We start from the raw sequence: 27,084 nt of genomic DNA, 5'->3' as shown, positions 1-27,084 counted from the left end.
GGCGATATAATTTGTGGTTGTAATACCATCATGGGATAGCACAAAGTGCTCCATGTTAGGAGAAATGATCCACACTCTCATTATTAATTTCGAAAAAATAAATTTAGTTTGGGGATTTTCAGTTCCCAAAAAATAAGTTTACGCAAAAACCGCCACAAATTAGAAATAAATTATTTTTTTTGGGTAGGAATCAGAAATGGAATTATGTTTGTTGCTCTTACACCTTCGCATGGAATTCGAGTTATTCAGGAGGGTGTTTCGGTAATTGTGGGAGAGTTTTGGACTCTGAGGTTGTTCTTGTCACTTGATAAAAGCCCAAGATATTTTGCGCTGGCCCGATACGATCCTTTGTAATGATACGATACTCTTTATTGAATTGAACCTAAACCTAGAAGGCCAAGACCCAAGAAAGAGAGAGAGAGAGAGAAAGGAGAGAAAGGCTTGTGCGAAGCCAAAGAGAGGGGAAGAGAGACTGTAAGCAGAAGGGAATTACCGTTAGTGCTTATATAATTTGAAATCTCAAATACTCGTTCCAATCTTTTGCTCTTTCCCGCCATGGTGGCTCAGGCGGAGAGTAGAGCCTCCCTCGACCAGGTTCAGAAAACTAAGACCTTGATCTACGCCCTCAATCTCATATCCAGGAACCTCCCTCTCCCTCCTGACATCGTAGACTCTGTTTCCTCTATTTTCCTAAATGAAGACACTGCAGATAACACGCTTGAAGGAGGATTTGGTGTCGAATCCCCCAATAACGATGACAATCTCCTCGCTGAGGATGATTCGGTATGAATCCTTTCATTCCCTTTTCGCCTTTTTGACTGTGTTCAATTGGATTGTGTGTATGTTTTCTTTTTGGTGACCTTGAAGGTTGCCTCAACGAACTTCGGTATTGTTGCGCGTGGTAAGGATTGGTCTCTTGTTGGGTTTCTTTTGCTCTTCTTCTGGATAGGTTTATTGTGGAATACGTTGGGCTCCCCCCCTCTTTCTCTGTCGTGTGAAACCTTTCTATTTGTTTGTTCTTTCTAAATTCCTGATGGGCGCGTTGGAATTTAATCTGGGTTTTTTATATTGATGATTTTTGGTGGGGTCTTGTGACTTAAAGGGGTGATAAACCTTGAACAAAATGGTGGATGTTTTCTTTCTGTTACATTGAACTTTATGGGCTAGTGCAAATCACCATTCTCTGGTTTTATTTTAGTTTGTGATTGGGCACCGGGGGGGGGGGTGTATATTCAGAGAACTGAATCTATGAACACAGCTACGTGGGTTCCAGGATAATTTTAACTGTTACCTAAAAGCCTATGATTCAGTGTTGGTAATGGATTTCAGTTCGGATTACCCATCACAAAAGTTGCATAAACTCTTTGGTGTGTGTAATCCTCACTACGAGATTGTAGTGACCTCACACCATTAATTTATCCAAAATTTTGAGGTTGGCCACATGAATGATTCTATCCCATTCTATGAGAAAATCTCTGGGCAGAAGTGTTGATCCTTGTATGTTGGGGTCTGAGTGACAATATGAGTGGATCACGCTGGATAAATCAAACGAAGTTTTGCTTGAATGACAACTTCTGTTAGGTTGTCCAAGAGATGATTTTTAATTTTGTGAATCAGTTAAACCTCATTTTAGGCAGAAAGCTAATGTGAATTGTGTATCAAACTGTTTAGATACTGCTATATGAAAGTAAATCCGACGCTGATTCATTCTAATATTGTTATACTGATTCTTCTCATGTACTATTTGATTGCTCTGGACTTGAATTTCTATAAAACCTTTATGTGCAGAGTGGCCATCAGATTGTTGATGGAGGAGCTTTAATTACTGAGTTTGAGGATGCACTGTTGAAGCAACGACCAAATTGCAAGTCGGGTTTATGGTTAAGAGAATCAAAGGAAAATCGTTTTAGGAGCCACATTCAGCGCCGTTTAACCGAGCTTGAAGGTTTGCCTGCTAGCCTGCTAAGAATCTTAAATCTGAGATTTCTACTTGTGTATTTATGAGCAACGTGAAATGTTTACTTCACTCTTGATCCTATTCTGCTTCCATGTGCATTATCATATTTTAACATGCTCATCTAAGTGCTAACTGCATTTGATATTAGATTGGTTCTAGGTGAAGTTGTCAAGTGCTTGTTGTAGTAACATAGATGAAAATATTTTCTGGATCATTCAGCTAATTCAAAGAAGAATAAGTTATGGTTGTCTTCTGGATATTCAGGGAACATATCTTTCCTTATGATCCTAGATTTAATAATGAAAATCTAAGACAATGTACTAGGTAACCTAAAGATAATCGACAAAGGCATATTGATACACCTGGATATGGGTTGAGTAGGACAGATTCAACTGATGAAATGGTTAAGTTTCAGTTATACAGCAAATTTGTGCTTAGTTCAGATTACCCTGCCTCAATCTGCCAGTCACTTGTCCTGGACCTCCTGGTCCCCTTCTCCAAACCCCCCCCCTCTTGATGAACTATATTGAAGTAAATGTTCCACAGGGGAAGGGAACTCAGGGCCTCTGGCTCTGAAAGCAAGAGTGTTTCACTGTGGCAAATGCATAACCTATCTGTTTGAAGTTCGTTGAAGCCTCGAAGGAATAGATTCAATTTTAGGCTTGACTTTGTTACTGGGCATCGTATTGTTATCCTACTTCAAACATGTAAAAGTTGCAAGTGGCACTCAATGGCTTTTTGTGTGCACATTCTGTTTGGCTATTGTTCTTTACAGCCCAAGCAAATATTTTGCCTTCCAACTGTTGAAAATTTAGGGGCACACGATTCAAGGAAACGGTCTATTGAATGGAAGTTACTTTCATCCCTCTGTGCTGATATTTTTGGCATTGGAAAACTCCTTTACTAGATTCTCTATATATTTTGGTGATGGAGTACTGGAAAGAATGCTAAATTCCAGTTCCTAGACATTGTATAGGTTTCTCATGATTTCTGTGCGGGTATTGACTGTGTGTTTTGGCACAGAGTCATGCTGGTTTGTGAAGGTCTCCTGTCAATGTTCTGCCCTCAACTGTGGTTTTTTTGCTCAATGTGTTATATGGATCACTTTTACCTAAGCAACAAAGTTTGCCACTTATATAATGAATGTTATGTTCTGACTTTTACATTTTGGATTGTACACTTATATGATATTTATCATCCCATGCATTTGAATCATATTTCTGTGGGGTTTTTCTTCTTTGGCATTACAAATGCTTAAGTTCCCCAAACACTAATCTGAAGGGCACACATCTTTTGTGGCTACAATGAAAACCAAGAACATATTTTTTTTCACATAGAGCTATACTTTCTCCTTTTCCGGTTTTTACCTTGAAATTTGTTCCCCAGAGCTTACATTTATACCTTATAATGAACCAGAATTGCCTTCAAGTAGAGGTGAGGTCCTGCAGATGAAGTGCTTGCTTGAGCTTTATGGGCTAAAGGTAACCTTTGATTTACAAACCAAGCTTAATTGTATTCAGTCATTCCAGATCCCCACCCTCAACCCCTAAAAAAAGGACAGGAAGTGCTTTGAATGCTTTATGTGATAGTTCTTCTTGTTCTTTGATCATTTCCCCCATCCCCCAAGAAGAAGAAGAAAAAAAAAACCCACAATTTAACAGAGGAATGACATGTGTCCTGTCCTTGTGGACAAGAATTCTTTTTCTACCAGTTAGCGGAGTTGCAAAGAAAGGTTCGATCTGATGTGAATTCAGAGCACTGGCTTCGTGATAAATGTGCATATCCTGAGAAGCAGTTGTTCGATTGGGGAATGATGAGATTGCATCGCCCTTTGTATGGTGTGACAGATGTTTTTGCAATGGGAACTGATGAACGCTTGCGAAAGAAACGGGATGCAGAGGTTAGTAGTATATGCATTAGTTATTCCCATGGATTCTTTTATTAATGAGGATTTGGGCTGATCTCCACTTGAAAGAGTTAGAGCTGCTATTTTATGGGTCTCAATTAGGTATTCTTTGTGAAATTTTTTTACCTGCTACAACAAAATTGTTTTGTCAATTTATCTCATCCATCAAAGTATCTTGGATAGTGAAGAAAGAGTTTGACATGGTAATTACTTGATGGCTATAACTATACTGTTTGGATATACCCTCAGATATGTGCCTAGATTGTGGCTTTGAGGTCAGGATTATGCTTAAGAGTTTGCAGTATGCTTTCTTCTCTTTTTCCTAATATTTTGTTATGCACTGCTATGCAATTTCCTTGTTGCAGAGGTTGTCAAGGTTAGAGGGGGAGGAAAAGAATGTAATAGAGACCAGAAAAAGGAAATTTTTTGCTGATCTTCTCAATACTGCTCGTGAGTTCCAATTGCAAGCACAAGCTGCAATGAAGCGCCGGAAACAAAGGAATGATGGAGTTCAGGCATGTCTTCTCTCCCTCTCTTTAGAAAGAAAAAGACTTCTCAATCTGGTTTTATGTTGATCATCAATGTAAAATTTTATTCTTGTTCTGTTATCCTGTGTTTGCAATTAGAAGCTTCAAACTTGGAAATTGGAGGATTGAGTAGTTCACCATTTTCTCCTTTTCAGCATCTAACTTGCTTGCCAATACTTGGTTACGCTTGGCAATGAGTTAACACCACAGAAAATGCAATGAAAAATGTTGATATCAGAAAACTTATCCATTGACATGTTTCTCCAGTTTTAGAGTACAGTACACTTCTATAATGGCTATACTATTGTCCTGAATAACTCAAAAAATATTTCTCCACCTTATAATCTTAATATCTTAATTACAAGAACAGAGGCCACAAGCCTTATCCCAACTAAATGGGTTTGGCTACATGGTTCCTTGCCTTCCAATCAGCTCATTTTGAGGCCATAGTAGATACAAGGCGTAAGCCGTGCGTATCCTTTCTCACAACTTCTCCTAGGTTATTCTAGCTATGCTAGTTCTTTCAATTTGGATTAAATCACTTCTCCACATAGAGGCATTTAAAGACCCTTCATTTAACGTGGTTGTGCCACCTCAAACGACTTTCTCGTAGCATATTATTTATTGGAGCTACTCCTATACCAACTCTAATATAATTGTTCCTTTACTTGATCATCTTAGTTTTGCCACTCATCCATCTCAGCATCCTCATTTCTACTACATTAAGTTTATCTATATGGTGTTTCTTATAGCCCAATACTTTGCACCATACATCATAGCTAGTCGTACAATAGTTCTGTAGAATTTTCCTTTGAGCTTTAAAGGTACATGTTGATCACACAACACCTTGTACACACCTCTCTACTTAATCTTCTTTTTTTCCATCAATTCTTTGAGAAGCATCATCTTCTATATCACCTTCTTTATTTATGATTAAGCCAAGGTACCTAAAATATTCACCTTGCGGAATCTCCATCTCATCAAGTTTCATCACCTCATTATTTCTTTGATCACAACCAAAGTTACACACTAGATATTATGTTTTCATTCTACTTGGTTTAAAATCTTTTCATTCCAAAGTTGCTCTCAATAGCTCTAACTTTATATTAATCCTTTCTTGTATCTCATGATCTCATCTATCAAAACAATATCATCAGCAAAAAGCATACACCAAGGAACCTCATTTTGAATGTCTTTGGCTAATCTTCCATTGTATGTTCAAATAAATATGGACCTTGATGTAACGCAACTATAATTGGGATTCACCACCTTTCTTACACTTGTCAGTGAACCATCACACATATCCTTAACTGTGTCTACATATTACTTGAAACGTTTCTCTTCACTCAAATTAACTCTTTAGGGACTCTATCATAGGTTTATTTTATAGGTCAATAAAGATTATGTAATAATAATCTTTTTTACATTCTTTATACCTTTCCATAAGTCTCCTAATAAGGTATGGAAAATAAATGAATGATTGTGAAACTCCAGAGAAATTTCATGCCCAAGACATTAATAGGGCCTACTTATTAACCTAGCCAAGAAACAAAGAGATTGGGGGTGGGGAGACAGGAGAGAGGGAAAAAAACAAAAAACAGATATCTGGTTATCATATTGGAATTTCTGACTCCTTATCTGTCCTCAAACACTGTAATAGGCATGGCATGCAAGGCAGAGGCAACGTGCTACAAGAGCAGAAAAATTGAGGTTCCAGGCACTTAAAGCTGATGACCAAGAAGCATACATGCGTTTGCTGGAGGAGAGCAAGAATGAACGATTGACAACCCTTCTTGGAAAAACCAATGACCTTCTTGTTCGTCTGGGAGCTGCAGTTCAAAGGCAAAAGGATGCTGAACATAATGCCATAGAACCTCTGAAAGGCTCGGATACAGATGATCCTTCTCATTTGTCTATGTCTGAGAGTAAAGAACCTGGGGATGAAGATATTGACCTGGTTGATGTAGATTCTGATAGCCATGCTAAGACAAATGATTTACTTGAAGGCCAGAGGCAGTACAATTCTGTCATTCATTCAATTGAGGAGAAGGTACATAAGTCTTGTTTTCCTAGGGTTTCAGTTATGTTAGACTTCTTGTATTCTTTGAATTTTTATTTATTTTTATTTATTTATTGTTTGGGGGTGAGGGGTTAAATTGTATTCTCTGTATTTAGGCTTAATTCAGTGTGCTTTTATATGTCTACTTGTGTGCTATTGCATGTATGGCATGGTGTAGCAATAGATCTGCACATTCAGTTTGCTAAACATTCACAGCCATCTAACTGGTATTGCATTAGTATGAAATGACTTGGGAAAAGATAGAGCTGAGAAAATTCAGGATTTAATTTGGAATTAATTGGCTTGTAAAATTACTAGTAAAATGAGACAATTGTTTTTGAGCAATTATTTGCATATTCAGCTTTGGTTGAACTATATAATCAAGGTAAGTGATTAATTTTGGACATAGTTATATATAACTATTTTGAGATTTTTTTAATTTCTTTTTAAAACAATTAGACTCGAAAGTCTTGTATTATGATGTAGATTCCAGTGCTACCTAACTCAAATTATAAGGTAAACTATGTTGGAGAGGAAGACTCCACTAAATATTTATCTCCTGTGGTTGTTTTGAGTAAGCTACATAACAGAAGTGATGTTTTATACTTTCTGAAGGCTATGATTGTTCATGATCTTACATTACATTTTCCCTGTATCTCTTATCTGTGGCCTTGGGGAAAGAACATATGAACCATATTTCTTCTCAGAGGCACAAGTATAGGACCACATTTCTTTGTTCATATTTTGATGCTTATTGCAGTTCTTTAAGTCTTGAAATGATTACGCTTCTTCCCATCCCCTCTTTTCTTCCTCTAATGGCCTCATAAATTTATTGAAATTGGATGTTCTTCCCAACTTTCCATGATAGAGCATCTGGGTACATGAGGGTCCTGCTAATACAGGGTCTGGGAGGAATATAAGTATATATCCTTGCCCCTTGCTGTACAGCAGAGGCTTTTTTTTTTCTTCCAAATTTTAACCAGTAAGTTGCAACGATGCAACTTAACCCTCACACAAAGGCTTCTCCTCTAGTTGTTTTATGGAAAATTTCCATTAGAAGTTCTGTGAACCCCAAGCATCCAATTGAGATCAATTTTCATAACTCATGAATTAGGATGTCCTCTGCATCACTCTGTGTGTGGGTGTGGCACTGTGGTCTGTAGGCGTATGTGTGCGGAAATTCCACTTTCTGATCAAGTATAGCACATCCATATGACTATTACTACAAATATCCTGAAACTGTTCGTATAATTAGGAGGCCAAAGTTACACTTGATTTCTAGCAAGATTTAGTATCTCGATAAATATTTCATTTATGAGCATAGAATCTAAAATTTTACTCTACAGGTGACGGAGCAACCAGCCATGCTTCAAGGGGGAGAATTAAGGCCATATCAGCTGGAAGGACTTCAGTGGATGCTGTCTTTGTTTAACAACAATCTAAATGGGATTTTAGCTGATGAGATGGGATTAGGAAAGACAATTCAGACCATATCATTGGTTGCATATCTAATGGAGAAAAAGGGTGTGGTGGGGCCCCACTTAATTGTAGCTCCAAAGGCTGTATTGCCGAATTGGGTTAATGAATTTGCAACATGGGTCCCTAGGTACTGTTTGAAGATCCTGCATCCTTCTTATCGTAGCTTTTTTATTTTTGTGTTATCTTTTATAATTCTTTTCTCATTTTACTCATTTTATTGATATTTTTTACCATCCAGTATCATAGCTGTTTTATATGATGGCCGTCAAGATGAAAGAAAGATTATGAGGGAGGAATATTCTGGAGAAGGGAAATTCAATGTGATGTTAACCCATTATGATCTTATTATGCGAGACAAATCATTTTTGAAGAAAATTCAGTGGCATTACTTGATCGTTGATGAAGGACATAGGTTGAAAAATCATGAGTGTGCTCTTGCACGGACATTGGCAGAGTACGTTTGTTGTACTATTTACAGAGCATTGTTTTCCTTTCCTTATTGTTCCTTGAGTCCCCCCCCCTGGCGGCCTGCTTCAAAATTGGAAACCCAAGACCACAATTAAAATGCTGATAAATCATTGCTATTTCTTCTTCCATGGTGTAATCATTATCTTCTTGTGTATGTCAATTCTATTGTACATACTATTATTCTTTTCTTTTTAGTATATCAATATGTTGACACTAAACACTTGGTAGTTGTTGATGAATCAATGGTAATTTAACATGCTTTATTAGCATCTCCAAGATAAATTCATTTCTTTTATCATGTTGACTGAGTAACTTTTAGATCATTTTTCTCTCCTTCGGTTTAGAGGGTTAATGGAAATTCAGATTGTTAATGATGAGCCAGAATGTCATTCTGTTTTTGAGGTTGCATGATTTAGTGCCTGCTAATTACCTGTATAAAAGAGTTAATATACTGATGTATTTCTTCTTCCTCCTTATCCCTTTTCCCACACAAGTGTAACAAAGAGCATATGCTTATTGAAGTCAAGCTCAATGTGATTCCAGTTGGTTAAACTGTGACTATGATCATGACACTTTCTCCTTTGTTCATAGTAAGAGTTGGGGAAGGTTGGGGGGTGGTTCCTCTTTGTTTTGTAAGGGAGCATAAATGGTAAACTATGCTCGGTTACATTATCCCTAGTAATTTAGAGCGAATGGGTTGTGAAAATTTATGATCTTATGTGAATTGTATAAAAAACATTTAATTTTTCTATCAAAGAATTTGCATGCGAAGTCAACTGAGTTAGACACCAATATGGCTCTCCTCACCTGAACTTGACTCAGCTAAGCTTTTAAAAGATATGCTTTGCCACGTAAGTCTTTTTAAGATCTTGTAAGGTCAGGCTAAGATCCATATCTTCTATCTCTACTTCTTCCCATGTCACATTTGGTCTGCCCCGCAGTATTTAACTCCTCTAATCTGTGTCACGTCACTCCTTACCACTGCACTCTGTGGATTCCATAAAAAGGGGTTGTACCACATTATAACGCTGTCGTCAAACTACATTCTTTTCGCAACCCTCCTAGATCACCTCAGTTTTTTCCATTCCATGTTCTGTCTTTTCTAGTTTTCCCCTCATCCTTTTTAACACACTCTTAGGCTTCAGTGTTTCGTTTATATGTTCTTTTATAGAAGCAGTAGAGCTAGGAAATTATTTCAGTTCTTTTACCATAACACATGCTGCCTGATGTGTATTTAGGTGAACTGGAGTTCTGTAACTTGTGCTTTCATGAACTTGGACATGGCAATTTTCCCTTCCAAATTATGTCAACTTTAGATCAAGCTCAACAATATCTCAGGAAAAAACTGATCAGAAAAAGCAAATACAAGGAAATAAGAGATGTAGTGGTGTTCTTTCTTATTCTTTAGTATTCCAATGCCATTGTGTAGATGGCCTGCAATTGGCTTCTATGCTTGAAAGCAGTGCTGATCCCAAGGTATAAAAAAGTAGTTTGGTTTCATAAGTTTCCCTTCAATGCGGTCTTAGTTCAAGCTAGAACTTATACCCCCATTGATTTCCATTTAATGGTTTACAGCTGCTTCATTGCATCTGAAATTGTATCACATGTGAAGGATCTGAACCACTTGTGGAACATTACATATCTATGTTGGTTCAAACTCCACAAAGTAAATTAGCTATCAACATTCTTCTGAAAGTAGTGTGTACAATACTTTAAATTGTCAAAAATTCAATATAATTTTTTTATCTTTTGTTGTTTCTTTGGGTTCTTTGTATTGATCTTTCCAAGACAGTTTTGTTATGTCCTCCAAGGAGAACTGTTGTAGGTATTTCTAATTGCATCTATCCCATTGTGCAGCTACAAAATTAGGCGGAGGCTTCTATTAACCGGTACCCCTATACAGAATACTTTGCAGGAGTTGTGGGCACTGCTTAATTTTCTCCTCCCCACCATCTTTAATTCAGTAGAGAATTTCGAGGAGTGGTTTAATGCACCCTTTGCAGATCGATGCGATGTTAGTATTTCAGACGAAGAAGAGTTACTGATTATTCGCCGTTTACATCAGGTGGGTGTCGGCACCTTCTCTAACTGTACACAATATTTGTATTGGAATCTTTCTAACTGTACACAATATTTGTATTGGAATCTTCTATAGTTATAATCATTTTTCCTGAGCATCCAGGTTATAAGGCCTTTCATACTTAGGAGGAAGAAAGCTGAGGTGGAGAAGTTCCTTCCTGGGAAAATACAGGTCATTCTGAAATGTGATATGTCAGCATGGCAGAAAGTATACTATCAACAGGTCACTGACTTGGGAAGAGTTGGGTTGGATACTGGTATGTCTACTTGTTGTGCTTGTTAGCTCTTTAGCAAAAGAGAAGAGAAAAATATGTATTGATGCACTGATCAAGTAGCACTTGCAGTTCTGCTTTTCCTGCATAGTTCCTCCTGTTAACTCTTATTTTATTTCTCCTGGGTTCTTTGCCATGTCTTGGTAATTTCGTCATATATCAGCATTGCTATTATTATGTGACAACATTTTCCTTTCCCACTTACTTAAGCTGATTAATTAGGATTTTTTATTTTTTTTGGCCCTCCATGAACTTTGAAAGAGAGAAAATATTCTGATATTTTTACTAACAAGACAGGAATGTGCAGGATCTGGGAAGTCCAAGAGTCTCCAGAATCTATCAATGCAACTCAGGAAGTGTTGTAATCACCCCTATCTCTTTGTGGGTGAATACAACATATGGCGCAAGGAGGAAATCGTCAGAGCATCAGGCAAATTTGAGCTTCTTGACCGCTTGCTTCCAAAACTCAAAAGAACAGGGCATAGAATTCTGCTTTTCTCAACAATGACCCGTCTGATGGACATCCTTGAAATTTATTTGCAACTACATGATTACAAGTATCTTAGACTTGATGGCACCACAAAGACAGAAGAAAGAGGGACTCTACTTAAGCAATTCAATGCACCAGACTCGCCTTATTTCATGTTTCTTTTGAGCACCCGTGCAGGGGGCCTGGGTCTAAACTTACAAACTGCAGATACTGTTATAATATTTGATAGTGATTGGAACCCCCAAATGGATCAGCAGGCAGAGGATCGTGCCCATCGTATAGGGCAGAAGAAGGAAGTGAGGGTCTTTGTGTTGATTAGTGTTGGATCGATTGAAGAAGTTATCCTGGAGCGTGCAAAACAGAAAATGGGCATTGATGCCAAGGTCATTCAGGCAGGGCTATTCAATACAACCTCCACAGGTTTGTTTCTTATTCTTAATCATATAAAGGTGACATGCTGTGGTGATTATATTTTCTGGTCATTTTTTTTCAATTCCACTACAGGCGTCTTTTTGAAAACACCAACCTTTTATATATAGTAAAGTTGCAAGTGCAACTGCATGTATTAACTCGTATCCAAATATGATTCTGAAAGCATGACTAATACTATGTTGATGGATCAATTGGTCTCTGATCTCTGTAATATGTTTTTTTTTTATTTATTTATTTTATTATTTTAAGAAGATTGTATTGGGAAGTGGAGGAGTTTCTTGGGAAATGGGGGACAAGAAGATACATGGAGAAATTACTACTATTATTTAAAGTAAACTAGGAACTTAAAAGTATCCGATTGGTAGCCGATTAGATGCAACAATTGTGATAGGTATAATTTCGATTTTGATTAAAGTAACCAATTATTTATTTATGAGTTCTTAAAAAATGGGATGAAATTAATATTAACTATTATTGTAGTTATGTAGTGTAAAGTTGCAATTTGGACATCAATTTTCAATATCTCTTCAATTAATGAATAAGTTCTTTTTAGGAATTGAAAAAATATCCATGACTCTCCAGTTCGTGCTTTTATGGTATTACTAATAAACTTGCACGTGTTGGCATGTGTTCAAATCTGAATTATTATTAATATACTACCCATCATTTAAAGCTAGAGAATTGTGTCATCAGCCAAATTGAAATCTTGTTCTGCCTAGAAGGGTGAATTAGGTATACCAACTGATGTCAATTCAGTTACTTTATACACAGTTAAGGTATAAAAATGGGAGAGACAGATAAGGATATGGGGCAAGTGGTGCTAAGTTGACTGTGCTTGGAAAACTTAGAGACTCGGAGATAGAAAGAGACAAAGAAAAGAAATAAAAAGGTGTAGGTTTTCTTTTGGGTAGTAAAATAAAAAGGTTTGGTTGGGAAGTGTAGGAGTCAGGGAATGTATTGATATTATCAGAATTATTTGCAGGTTTTTCAATTAATGAATCTTCTCGGATTGTTTATTGGTAATTACTATATGGAATTGGGTGAGGAATATATATTAATGTTAATTTTAATAATTATATAATTTTGTTTATACGTTTTACTTTATTTACTGACAACTGGAAAAGTTGTGTGAGGGGGGGGGTGAGGGAGAGAGTAGAATTTATTAGGGAGTGGAGTAGTCAAAAGGATGTATATGGAACTACAATGACTATTTGAGGGTATTTTGAGTACTGGAAAATTGGCTTCAGTTCATGCATTTATAGTATAATTTAGTATGATGTATTTGACCCCAAAAAATAGTATGATACAGATGCCATTACCACTTTTTGGGTTAAATCCATTTTCACCGGTGTTAGGTGTTTTATCTTTTATGCTCAAGAACTGAGAATTCGAGTTTCCTGGCAGCACAATAGAGTAAGGTCTTCGAGGTTGGGATCTACACCATGTGATATATAACCCTCTTTGAATTATTGTCTTTATTTAGTATGAACTAAACATAATGATAGTTTAATAAAATAGGTCACTTGATTGGTAATAAGTAACATGTCATTGAAATGAGAGATTGCTAATGCACCAGAGATCAATTTTAAAATTTGAACCCAATAACACCAGCACATCTTGGATGTTTCCTGGTAGGGATGGTCCTTGGAGTTGTCGATGTTGTGAGATAAAGTTCCCCACTTCACGTGTAAACTTCTTATTACATGATCAGCTGGTCAGTCAAGGAGTTTCTTTACAGATTTGGCACTACAGACACTATTCCATTTTGACACGGGCTTGTCTCGCATATGTTTGTGCTTCCACTTTATAGGTCTTTCTTTTGGCACTCTTATTTTATTTTTTTTATTTTTGGAGCGGGGGCGGGGGGGGGCAGCATGTGGAAGGAGTAAGAGAGCCCAGCTTTAACTGGTTGTGCCATTGTGGGCTTGTATTCTTCTTCTTTTTTCTTTAATTTGTTTCGTTCAATACCCCCACAGCACCCCACCCCACCCCAAAAAAAGAGGAAAGAAAGAATTTGTGCTGCAGAGATATTTTAATTTGTAGATATCATTGTTTTCTTGAAAAAGGTTTCTTAGAATGTGAGGAGAAAAGGATTGGAACCATGTGCGACCCATGGTATCTCTCCCCTCCCTAAACATGGGGGTGGCTGTATTGATGAAACCATATTTCCTGCACCACAAATGGTGTGGTGTGGTGGATCCCCCAATTGCAGCGTGGAAAACCCTGCCCAAAAGTATGAATATATATCAGATGTAATGCTTGAAACTTAGTTCACACATTTCCCTTGCCAGTTACTGTAATGTCAATACCCAGCACTGAATACCATGAAGCATGTGCTACATTTGTGTGGTTTCTAACTAGAGAAAGAAAAAGAGGGAAGTTTTTACTAGATTTATTTGCAAATTACGTATTAAAAGAAGTTGCTATGTGGTCTACCTCTCCGAAAGAATAATACCTAGGAAAAATTGTGCCATGATTTTGTACTTGATAAGGTTCAGTCTAGGGTTTCTGTGAAAATTACTTACTCTTAGGAACATTTCAGTAGTGCCTCAGTTCTTGTCTGTATTAGGTTACTCCAATTATGTGATATAATCTTTTAATCAAATAGTTGTGATTTTGTGATGATTCAGAAATTTAAAGCCTTGACCCAAGTTGAATTTTTATGTCCATTTGATTTAAACTGTACTTAAATTCTTTAGTCATGCCAGTTTGGTAACTTTGCAGGGATCATTACTCTGTAAATCTGTTAATAAAGGTTACTTCTAACCATTAGTTTGCTTCTGAGTCTTCTTTCTGGTTTCTTTCTTCTTCAACTGACACTAGCTAAAAAAATCTCCGCAACAGCATGATGTTAAAAGCTTAGGCTGCAAGTGTGAAGGCCTGCTCTGGATTTTGGCCCCTTAATTTCTAGACAAGGATATGCATTTCAGCCTTAAAAAATAATCATGTGATGTATAAGTATAATCTGTTTCTGAACCAATTAATCTGGATGCTTCAGAAATCCGCTGCATTAGTATTTTCTATGACTTTCATTGGTGTACACGAACTTTATTGGTGCTTGTGTGCATGAACTATAATCTTGCACATGTTAAATCAGCTGTTATTGCTATAGATATCTATAATAGATTATTCTTCTTCTTTTTTTTTTTTTTTTTTGGGGGGGGGGGGGGGGATCAGCATACTCTATAATGTATTTATAGCAATTTTCAGGAATATATGAACAAATCTCTGTTATTCAGGTACTGGAATCAGGCTGGTTCCTTGCAATTGGATTCACTTTTGAATGGTTATATTCATTTTTAGAGGGTCCACCTGCTCTGTTAGTATATCTATAAATTACCAGGAATATTTTAAACTATCTTCTATTGTTAACTGAATTGATTGTGTGAGATCAATTATGCCAAGAAACTTGGGTGCAGTAAACTGATTGCTCCTTTCTGCAGCTCAGGATAGAAAAGAGATGTTGCAGGAGATCATGCGAAGAGGTACAAATTCACTTGGGACAGATGTGCCAAGTGAGAGAGAAATCAACCGTCTAGCAGCTCGAACAGATGAGGAATTCTGGTTGTTTGAGAGAATGGATGAGGAAAGGCAGCAAAGGGAGAACTACAGATCAAGGTTGATGGAGGAACATGAAGTACCTGAATGGGCATATGCTGCATCTGATGATAAGAGAGACAAGGCCAAAGACTTTGATACTGAAGTCAACCAGATTACAGGGAAGCGACAAAGAAAAGAGGTCGTTTACGCTGACACATTGAGTGACGTACAGTGGATAAAGGCTGTTGAAAATGGTGCAGATTTGTCAAAGCTAATGACTAGAGGGAGGAGGAAAGAACAGCAGCAGCTTCTTGATGAGGCAAATGAATCTCTTAGTGATAATTTAGGGGGAGAGCAAAAAGAATTTGACACGACGAGTCTGGATGAATCTACAGTGAGAGAAGATACAACTGAAGATTTCTCAGGTTGGACACCTAAGAAGCTTAAATCTGGACCAACACAGTGCAACACACCTGAAAATGAAGGTCTCAGGGGAAGTAGCTGGAGCGGGGATATCTTTACATGGAAGACCCATAAGAAGAAGAGATCAAGCCATGGTGCTCCGAGTTCATCATCATCTGATGTAAGAGGGCAGAATTATAACAGCAGACTAAATGGATGGGTCTGATACACCCCAAATCATTTTGAAGGATGTATTTATGTGTAGCTCGAATGAGTTTTAATGTATTATAGTTCCACGCAGTCCTATTCTTCGGGTGGTGATCATGTAGTCATGCAGATCTCAGGGTGGCTATTTCTCTGCGCTTCAGTGTAGCCTGCTCATGCTATAAGCCACCTCTTCTCTCTCTTGCTGGTGACACGCCACCTGATCTGTACTACAATGTTAAATTTTGGTGCTGCAAATCAGAAGTTTCTCGAGAAGGCTTTAGCAGCATGGTTATGCTCTGCTTTAAACACCCACTCCCACCTGCCCTTTCTTTGTAGTACTCAAATGTAACATCTTGTGCAGCAAATAGGAAATTATACATTGTTTATCTAGTAACAGATCAATCAGTTCCAGAGGCTTAAATGATTAACCTGCTGCTTTTCATTAATCTGATTTTCTACAAGAAATACTGCTTCTGCTATCCTGCAGATAAGTGGAGTGGTTAACAAAATGATTAAAAAAGAACGTCCAGTTGCTATCATTGAACTATCAACCGGTTAATTTGGATATAATTGGCTTCAAATCTTCTTGTTCTTTCAATTGATGCAAGTGCAATTTGGCTTCTTGGAAGCAAGTGGTTTGAAGAGAGTTAAAATTGACATTGAAGGCTGGTGGGATGAAAATTCACCAGAAAATCCTTCATTGCCTCTCTGATTTATATAATTCCATATAAACTATGTTTCATTTGGTATCTGAATTTTGAATAGTAAAGCATGATCTAGAGTTGTCATGTGTGAATCTTTACGCACTAAACAGAAATCATTCAAACCCTCCTCTGCAACCATACTGCCACACAGAACTCTTAACGGAGTTTGAATTCAACCACTTTACGTAAACCTGTGCCCTAAATGATCCAACACAAAAAATTATCAGGTTCCACTGGAAATCCTGATGAGGGTTAGTGAGACCACGAGATTGGCTCCCAGATATCAGAATTACTAGCAAGCCAATTTTATGCCAGTCGATTTTTCTGCACCTCCACAAGAAATACCTTCATTACTGGATGTTAAGTTCAAGATGATTTTAACTGTGCATGAATATTGCATTACTGGGACATTCTGTTTGGAACCGTGATGGTTACAGCTGATTCCTGTAATCATTTTTCCCTTTTTATTTCACTTCCACAGCTTATTTTTTATTTTTTTTTCAAAATCTCTGCCTGAGAACATACGCTATGTGAATGAAAAAATACACCCACACCAGCTCCCATCTTAACAGTAAGTTATAAAAGCCATGCAAGAGGTCGTCAGAACTTGTTACCCAAGAAAAGGGATAGTGTTACAACTTAACTCTATTGGGGGCTCACTAGAAATGCAAAGATGCTAATAAAGCCAGCTTTATTATCAGTTTTTTCCATTTTTTCAAATGCTAAGAAATGCAAGTGAAACCCTAACATAACTAAGACGTGACGAATTACATATGAAATAAGATCAGAATCTATCTTACCACTGTCAAAAGATTTAACAGCTAACACCAGCCCTGAATAAATAATGGTTCGTCCTGTAATAAAAGCAAAGCTACAATTACAACATCTATAACCCTTCTAATTTAATTGCTGCAACTAGAGTGATGCTACAAGGGAGTAGAGACAAGCTGGTCAGCAAAAGTCCTGACAATAAGAAAACTTAATTTTTAGCTTGCCAAGGGTTGAGAATGAAGTAGCAACCAAGAAATCATACCTGAAATTTCCAGCCTCCTACTGCTCTTGGTTTACTTCAAGTTTCTTAAGCTTTGATTCCAATTCATCATCACCTTCATCACCTTCATCACCTTCCTCTTTGGATTCATCTACATCCTCTTCCCCTTCAGGATCGTTCTCATCCAAGGGCCCAAGCACTTCAGGGGATTTTTTAAAGATCTCTTTTAATTCATCGATACCTTCATCAGAAATAAAATTGGCATTGAGGTTCAGCAACTTGAACTCAGGCTTTTCCACCACAGCCTGTGCCAGAAGCCTGGCACCAACCCTTCTTATCAAGTTAGTACTGAGATCAACTTCCCCTAGCTGGTTATGGCCCTCTTCTAATGCTTTGGCAATCATAATAGCACCCACGTCCTTAAATTCATTCTCAGCTAAGTTCAGTTTGATAAGGGACTTCTTTGCTTCAACACAGGCAGCTATAGCAGGAGCAGCTTCAGCAGTGATGTCATTTCCAGCCATTTCCAAAACTTCAAGTGATGGAGCAGATTCTTTGAAAGCATTAGCAAGAGCAATAGCTCCTTCGTCTTCCAGGTTCAGGTAGCTCAGGTAAACCTCTGTAAGACCTGCATGGCCTGAAAGAGCTTTGCTCAAAGAAACTCCTGCATCCACACCAAACATATTATCCCGTAGATCAACCTTTTTTAGATGAGTGTATGTTCCAAGTGCCTCTGCAAGGGCAATCCCTCCTTCAGAACCTACCCTTGTAGAGGAGCATCTGAAATCTTCCAATGCAGGGGATCTCTTCACAACCTCAGAAATAGCTACAGCACCGTCATCTCCTGTCATATTGTTATGAAAGTGAAGGACCCTAAGCCTTCCTGTGGAAGGAATTAGCTCAGATACTGCACGTGCAGCTTCCTCAGAGATTCCATCATTAATCAAATATAGCTGCTCCAAGCTACTCTGAGATTTCAGGAGTGCTGCAAATGCCCTGACCCCCTTCTCACCTAAGGCATTGTTCGAAAGGTCCAGAGATTTCAAGACACAATCTGCCAAGGCTGATGAAAAGATACTCATCACTTCAAGAGCTTCTACTTCTGGCCTTCCAGCAATAAAATCTGATAGATCCACTTCCGTTAACTGATCTTTGAGGGAAACTAGGATGGGCTCTGCAACACGTGCTGCACCAATGCCAAAGCTTCTGTTGCTGAAACAAATTTTTGTATATGAATTCCCCTGCTCTTTTAAAGGCCTGAGAAGCTCCTCAGTCTCCTGTTCATCAATAAAGGCTCGACGGCCTCCAGAGATGTCAAAACAAATTCCTTGAGATGGCACAACTTTGTCAGTTTCTATGAGTTCTCCATCCCTTTTGAGGGCCTCTTTTAAGAACCTCCAATAGAAGTTTGCTAGATTCCTTGGCATAAATTTGCACTGCAGAACTTCCATCACCATCTGATTCCTTCTCATGGTGTTCACTTGCAGCAGCAAAAGCAGAATCTTCTATTCGTTTGGCATTCTCTTCAGCTTCTTCTTTGCTCAGGAGACCATACTTTTTTGAGAAAAAGGACGGGGTGTTAAGGTTCGTAGCCATTCTTTCCACAAGCATAAGCCGTGTACTCTCGCTAGGGGGCCAAAGTTTAATTGAAAGAGGGCGCTGTTGAGGAGTCTCCATTCTGTCCTGCAACCATGAGTTCATAGATTATGAAACCATACGTTAAAAATGAAAAGATGGTGGGCAAGATTTCATAAATGCTACAAAGTTCATAGGCAGCCAATTACACGTCGTCTATAATTCCCTGCAAAAAGTAGGAGGATGATGATGATCACCACTAGATTAAAAGATAACAATAATATAGGAGAAGTTTGTCAATGAAAGGGGGAAAAATCCATATCTACCCACCTGAAACCATACATTAACTTAGCTCATACCAACTTTATTGAAGTCTTACCTAAATATTGATAAAATATTCTTAAATTTTGCTAAAGAGTTCAGTTATGGACAAAATAATCCAAAGTTTCTTTCTTCCCACGTCTTCAAGCACATGTCATCTCTTTTCTATAATTACTCCACAAGATTACTCTAATAAATGGAGGCTAAAGTGCAATGTTAACATGGGTCTAGTGAAGGATCCAAACTTTAAATGAAGGCTGAAGTACAATGGAAGCTCTAGTTACTTAGTGTTATTAGATCTTGCTTCACCTGCTAATAATGCTCCGGCTTCTTCATAAACAATAATATAAGAATAAGAATAAATATAAAAATATAAAAACTAAATGAATATATTGCATTTTTTTTAAAATTTGCATATTCTATATGCTGGAGTTTATCCACCAAACTCTGCAGGAAAATAAAAGTAACAGAAGAAGTAAAAACTAGATAAATCAGCTACCAAGTTTTGCTGATATATTTATAATTTACATCAGGAAATGAAAAACCTATAGAGCTCAAAGACAAAAAGTTTTAACCACATTACAAGATCGTATCTCCAAAACGAAGAAACATCATGTAATCATTATTACACCAGAGGGACAAGTAAAAACCGAAGATACAATAAGATTTCAATAATACAGTGAACCAAGGTTCAACAAGACATACCTTCCATTCAGCTGCTAATTCATACTTCAGTAATAATTGTGGTAGCAGACCCAACAATAACACTAAACTAAGGAATTAAATATATATATATATATATATATATATATATATATATATATATATATATATATATATATATATATATATATATATATATATATATATATATATATTTATATATAATGAAGCTAAAGCAAGAGGTGAGGAGGAAAAAGAAGATCCAGGGAGCTAGAAACTCGGAGTAAACAAGGACAAAAAAGGAGCAGAGGTGAGAAAAAGGAACCTTTCAGAGAAAGGTGCAGCACAACCCCCTAGATAAACATGATAAAGCACTCTGAAACTAGAAACTTTCCAGAGCTTTCGAAGATTCTAGAAACAAATTCAACGGCAATCTAGTGAAACAAACTGAAATAAGAACCCAAAAGGATTCAATCAAAACTATAAATAAATAAATAAAACAGAAATAAGAAGGTAAAACTAATCTGATGCATGCATCAGGGTCCCCTCGACTTTGCACTTATAGAACTGGCCTATACACCCACCATAAGAATAAGAACCTTCTATGACCATAAAACCCATTAAGGACTTAAAATCAGTCAACTGTTCAATCTGTCTCACAATTGCAGTGGAAGGGATATGAAAAGATGAGGAAATGAACACATGTTATTTTCTTAATCATTTTTATTATCACGTTAAAATATACAATATGTGAGGGACAGGGCTGGGTACAACAGGCAATAGTTATATATATTTAAAATAAAAATTAGAACTATAAACACTACTTAAGAACAAAAATAAGGCCACAACAGGTGATATTTATATATAATTAAGATAAAAATTAGAACTATACACACTACTTAAGAACAAAAATAAACTATCCGTAGCTAGAAAACTTATTTCAAAATAGTTCCTTATGAAACCCATCTGTTTTAAATGACCAAGAGTTTTGAAAACCTTAACCACATTAGAAAATATGCACTAGGCATAATTGACGGTACTTGTTTTCCAGAAAAGTAATTTGGTGTGGATTGATACTGGTTTGCATGGCAGTACACTTTTCACCTCATGCTATGCTACTTTCCGGCTATATCGACTAAAGGGGCTTACAATCTATTACATATAGAGAGAGACCAACAACCCAATCCATTAACAGACTACATCCAACAGAAACATCAATGCATCAACAAAATTTGGGACAACCACTTCTAAAAGGTGGTGCTCAGAGGATGGAACTAGTCTATCAAAGCAAACTCAACTCTAACTCCTAAACCTTGAGAATGTCAACCAAACCCCACACCTGTGGAACAAAGGCACTTTCAGAACTGTAATTGGACCCAGTCTAGGGCGTTTTCATGGCACCCAAAGAGCTTTATCCCATGATTCGATGAAAGATCAGTTTGTGACTCAAGAAAAGAAGACTAATCAACATCTCAAGGAAGCATTGCAAGCAGAGAAACCCTTCTTGAAACAAAAATACAAGTTAAGTGGCAACAACTTGGAGGCGAGAAGAATAGTTTTTTCTGACAACTGTGGACTGCAGACAGAATTTCAATCATATCCTTGATGATAAGAAGGCTGATGGGCCTGCTTATTTATTACCCAAGCTTAATTAAAAGGAAGATAGTAATCATTTCTCAAGTGAATATCTGGTCATGATAAAAAAAAGAAGAGCTGTAACACATGGGGTTTTTCCTAGTAGATCTTCCTTTATATAGAGCAGTAGCAGAATTCGGATCAGGAAGGTAGATCCATCTCTTACCTTGCTGCAGAGGTTTATATTTTTCTCACTTAAATCTCCGCAGATAATCTCATAATATTTGCAAAGGCTGAAAATACTTCATTTTAGCAGTCTTAGATATTCGCAGTGATTTTGTATCTTCAGGGCTACTACTCAGAGAGGTAACTCCTCAAGATTCCAGGCTTTTCCCCTTAAGTATGACAGATTTTTTCAAATTCCAAACTGCTTACTCAATACCTTACAGTGTTGAGTTCAGGAAAGTTGAAGGTCAAAGACGATCCTATCCTCTAGCTGACATGGACTTCTTACCTTATGCAGGTTCCCAACTTGTCAACCTTGTGCTCCAAGGTGGATATTATTACTAGTCTGATATCTTTGGTTTACAAGGTAAGGTTATCAATATGATGGAATCTACATTCTTCCACTTCTTACGATCAGTTCCTTCAGTACAGTAAACTTCACATTACTTGGGACCTTAGTCTGTAACTTAAGCAAGAAGTGGGTCCGAGGATTTAAAGAATAAAAAATATGAATATGGCAAGTATTATGAAACAAATTTGGTAGACTGCCAATAAGAATAGCCCCTGGGTCAAAAGGGTTCATCACAAATATTCAAATAATAATTCAATACAAATGCCAAAACATTTATAATATTGCTCCTAGCACAAAATTATGAAGTACATAACTTGAGCAGAAGAAAATAGTGTGCTGCATCATAGGCAATTAAAAGCTCACCCAGATTTAGCTCAACCATCAGCACACTGTTGGAGTTCTTCTCAAAAGAATTAAGGATCAGATTCACTATGATGCTGCGTTCAACATATTATCCTGAAACTTCAGCCTCATTAGATCCTGTCGACGTTTGCAGAGAGAGGGCTGTGAAGTATCAAATGTTTAAACTCCTATCACTTCTTTTAGGCTTTTCACTACTAAATTGACTTGTGAATTAGTCTGTCATCCAACTCCAAAGTTGCTTGGGATCAGTGAAGTAGTTTCACAACATTTCCTTAAATGTGAAGAATTGGATATGCATACTAGAAGATATGCCAACTGTTGATCAACTGCTCAAGGAGTATTAAAGTCACTGCTTTTGGTTTTTTCAGCGGGACTGATCTGAAGAGCAGGAAACATCCCTTCTTCTCTGACTACAGTTTTACTTTTCATATTCCGGAGATTCTCTCTGTCTTTGTTCTCACCTTGCAGGCTAGCGGCAGCAAACAATTTATAATATATCAGAAGGCTATTTGGGTAACACGAGTTTGAATTGTACAAATGTCGTTGGTTTAATCAGCAAGCAAGTGTTTTGCTTTTATGGCTCTCACATTTGGAAACAAACTAAACTTAAAATTATTCAGGAACAAGACCAGGCAGGGGGCAGAGATGGTTCAAGAACATAAACCTAACATGATGGACCAATGCTGCACTATTCCCTCACTAGGAAAAAACTACCCAGAATGAACTTTTGTGTGGGAAAATGTTAGTTCAAGTGTAATAGATCCTAAATTCTAATACACTATTCATGGGTTGCTTTAGTGGATGGTTCTATTATTATCAACAGCAATGACTTCCTTGATTAGGATAGGGCCTCCTATTCTGAACTAGCAAGGTACGATGATGACTCTGACATATTTTATTTTGTCGGGACAATGTAGGAGAAATTTAACCTCTCAATGAAGCTTCTTGTCGACAAAGGTCCAAATTTCTGTTCTGTCAGAAACTAAATGGCCACTAATGCATCCCATTTGGCAGGAGATGAATCAGCCTTTAGTTTACACAGCCTCTACCCTTCATGAAGATCAGGAAATTACGCTATCTCCCAGAAATTTTGATGATAACCTTTTAAACCATGTTAATCATTGTATTTACCAGAGACAGTAACTCCTTTTTTTATATATATAAATATAAATTATCTTACCAATCCAAAGAAAATATATAGAAAAAATAGGAGAGAAAGTATAGGCTTGGAACTATATAGAAAGTACCGGTATAGGATCCAGAAAATTTGGACAAACTGCAAAACGCTAACCTTACAGTAGTTATCAGTCCTCTTAAATGTATAGCTATTATTCAGTCTGCAACATGATAAAATCCAATCAAGAAAGCACTAATAAGAAAACTAAGCTTCTTCAGCGAAATCCAAACAAGAAATATCCATTCAGCAAGGAATGAAACTACAATCATCGCAAAACGTAGAGTCGAAATACAAACAAGAGAGTGACCAAAATCGATTTATCATATCCAAAAATAGAATATGAAGGGAACGCGATTGAGTTCGCCGTCAATGTGAGAAAAATGAGAAAACCCTAGAACTGCTTTTAGCAGGAAAATGAAGGGGAAGTTTTGATAAATTAAGAATGCAGGAAAGGAGTGTTGAGGAGAGTAGAAACGTACCTTGCTTCGGCTGCTTTTGGAGTCGCTCGTTTTGCTGATCAACAGAAAGAGCTATGAAGGAGGGGGTAATGGCGGACGGTCTTGTATGGTGGTTTTGTACTTTTTAAGTGTTTCTGGAAGGGCAGGGGCGGTGGAGGGAAAATGAGATTTCAACTGGGAAAAAATGGAGCCAAATTGGATTCGCCTGGCCAGTTGTAGGTTTCAGATTTGGTTTGGGACTCATAAATGATAAAAGACACGGGAACTCGAGTTTGGGAATTGACGCCGTTTAGTGTACACGTGTTAAGCGTCTATTGGTCCAAAGCGCTAATAGGTTTGAGCGGCTACACGTGATACAAGTACGATCAGCGACCCCGACAAGGGTGTGCTCCCGATACGCTTTTTGACCACGAATGCAAGGGCAGCCACAGGATATATTAGCGGCCCACCCCGCGGGGCACGGGGCCGGGCCCCGCCACCCACGGGGGCAGGGAAATTAAATTTTTTTTGGCGGGCCCCGCGGTGATCGAAACCGCCGGGGGGGCGATATATTATGGATCTCATCCTTCTTAAATTTTGAATTAATTTTTATTTATGAATTTCACTTGATTTTTGATTTTGTGATTAAGAAATGTAAAGAGAGCACCAAGTGCTTTCCTAAAGAAACATGATCCCAATAACAAATGTGTTCCTTAACCATTTTAAACTACAAAGTAGAGGGTGAAGGCTAAATTGAGCTTAGTAAGATTTTTTATTTTTATTTTTTTTTTTTTAATATTTATAGATGAGCCTATAACACCTTATTGTTTGGTTCAAAACCATTAAGGGAGCATATTGTTCTCCCCTAAAAGAGAAATCAGTTGCCCACAATATTTTGGTTATAGAGGTCCGCTCACCATGGCATAGATTATACTAGATTTATTTTCAATTCAAACTTGGTGCAACTATTGAGCATTGAAAGAAATATGTTGAAAGCAAGGTTGGTAGAGTGTTAAGATTCATACTTCTTAGTAGAGAGATCATGTGTTCAACCATTAACTCCCTCTAAGAATGTAATTGAGTGCACACAAGTTGGCTCGGTTCACACCAATGCAATATAATACATCCATGGGCAATGAAGAATTTTTCAGTATGTAGATAAAAATCAGAAAGAGATCTCACAACCAATTGCCAAGAACAATATCACAAGAACTCTCACCCAAAACCCTAATTTAAAATTTTCAAATCTCTCCATAATGTGGCAAGAGAATATACATGTATAACTTCCCCTTATCTTCTTCCTCTTTTTCTTTGGTATCTTTGCACTTGGATCATGAAAGAGACACCAAGTTAGCATGATCAATCAAACCCATATTTCTTCATCTAATCAAAACACACGATTATAAAGCCAAACGATCGGATAAGGAAATTGGGAGGTGGTAGAAAGGGAGACTATTTGAGCAAATGAATCAATAAACACATGTTTGATTCCATCAGCATTTAACTTTAAACCGTACTGTTGCCTCAAACCTATTTTATGAAGCAGTGTATACGAAACAATTAGGATTCTCGATGATTTCAGGGTGTTAATGGAAGAGGTGACAAGAAGAGATGAAGATGAAGGGGGTACAAATTGATCACTTTTCTCCTCTTATTGTGGATCACTGCCTATATAAAATACAATCAAATTTAATAACTCAAACACCGCATTCGCAGCTACAAGAAGCTTTCTCAACCCTAAAACACAAAGCCAGGTATAGCTCAGGGTCTTTTTTTGGGTAGAAAGCTTAAAGACAGCAGATTCTTTCATGTTTAGATTGGTTTCCAAACGGATACACTTGAAAGCTCAAAATAAAACGAAAGAAATAACATAGATTATTCCCCCAAAAATAAATAAAAGAAAACACAATATCAGACCTAGCTGAAGCTTCTATCAAGAACTCATTTTGATTTCCAATGCCATGGAATTATTATAAATAAATAAGAGAGGCAGTTTTCTGCCCTCGTATGTCATGTATTTTGAATGCTAAAACTTCATTTTTGGAACGAAACACCAGAAGAGTACGTACTTCTTTACCCAGATATTTATTTCAGCAATGCAAAACCACTGAAATTTGACAAGAAGAAGCTCACTTCTTGAACTCGTTAAAAAGAAGAAAAAAAATTGTACCCAACAGAATGATTAATGATACATTAACCATCTTGTTTATCAAAAGCAACCACTCTTTCTTTCCATCCTCTTCCACTCATCTAGAGCTACAAGTGGATTTTGCTCAGGAAGGATTCCTGGTATCCAGTTTATTTCGTTAATGAATTGGGATTAGGATTCAAAAGAGGTCCACAACTACCTCTACTTATATTCTGAAGCCGAGCTTTTTATTTGATTCAATGACATTCATGCATTAAACAATATATTAAAGATCAAGTTTAACACCATATCCACATTCGATTGGAACACAAACTCAAAAACACTCTCGGCCAACTAGTAAAATTTGCAGTAAGACCAAAGTCATGCAGACAAATGCACTGTGAACTACTACTTAACAATCTGCATTAGATACGAAAAAAAAAATTGGAATTTGAATAGTGGTCGCCATTACCAAAAAGGGGAAAGCCAAAACCAAGAACACAAGGATAAGTACCATTTGATCATGAGCTTTCCCTTTCCCACCCTCAACCTCCAAAACAGAAAAATCACCCACGAATTGCCCTAGCAAGTATCAATTGTGAATACTGAACACCCATCATATCACATTTAAAAGGCTACTACTACCCAGGAATCAAAAAGAGATGATGAAGTTTAGAATCTCACTCTCCAAAAACAGAAACAGAAAATAAATTAGGGTTTAACATCATAATATAATATAAAGAAATTTCATAACA

General features: G+C 37.3%; 2 protein-coding genes across 2 annotated transcripts; one reads left to right on the top strand and one right to left on the bottom strand.

The window, feature by feature from the left end:
* Nucleotides 1–381: 381 nt before the first annotated feature.
* On the top strand, nt 382–16,214 carry LOC149003492 (putative ATP-dependent DNA helicase CHR12). The gene is made up of 12 exons (XM_089136339.1): nt 382–783; nt 1,789–1,945; nt 3,374–3,438; nt 3,669–3,857; nt 4,229–4,378; nt 6,051–6,440; nt 7,796–8,055; nt 8,167–8,382; nt 10,254–10,461; nt 10,579–10,732; nt 11,055–11,657; nt 15,113–16,214. Exons 1-12 carry the CDS (start codon nt 556–558, stop codon nt 15,835–15,837), a joined length of 3,345 nt encoding a protein of 1,114 aa, XP_088992465.1. The 5' UTR covers nt 382–555; the 3' UTR covers nt 15,838–16,214.
* An 878-nt stretch (nt 16,215–17,092) lies between these two features.
* Nucleotides 17,093–24,453, bottom strand: LOC149003491 (RAN GTPase-activating protein 2-like). Its single transcript, XM_089136340.1, is given in 4 exon segments — nt 17,093–17,485; nt 17,556–18,890; nt 18,892–19,191; nt 24,244–24,453. Coding segments are annotated over 2 exon segments (1,617 nt in total). The 5' UTR covers nt 19,191; nt 24,244–24,453; the 3' UTR covers nt 17,093–17,485; nt 17,556–17,572.
* Nucleotides 24,454–27,084: the final 2,631 nt, after the last annotated feature.

The sequence above is a fragment of the Hakea prostrata genome, chromosome 10, assembly GCF_041222555.1.
Source record: "Hakea prostrata isolate BN-2017 chromosome 10, UWA_Hpros_2, whole genome shotgun sequence".
Classification (NCBI taxonomy): Eukaryota; Viridiplantae; Streptophyta; class Magnoliopsida; order Proteales; family Proteaceae; genus Hakea; species Hakea prostrata.
This window is presented reverse-complemented; position numbering and strand designations above follow the sequence as displayed.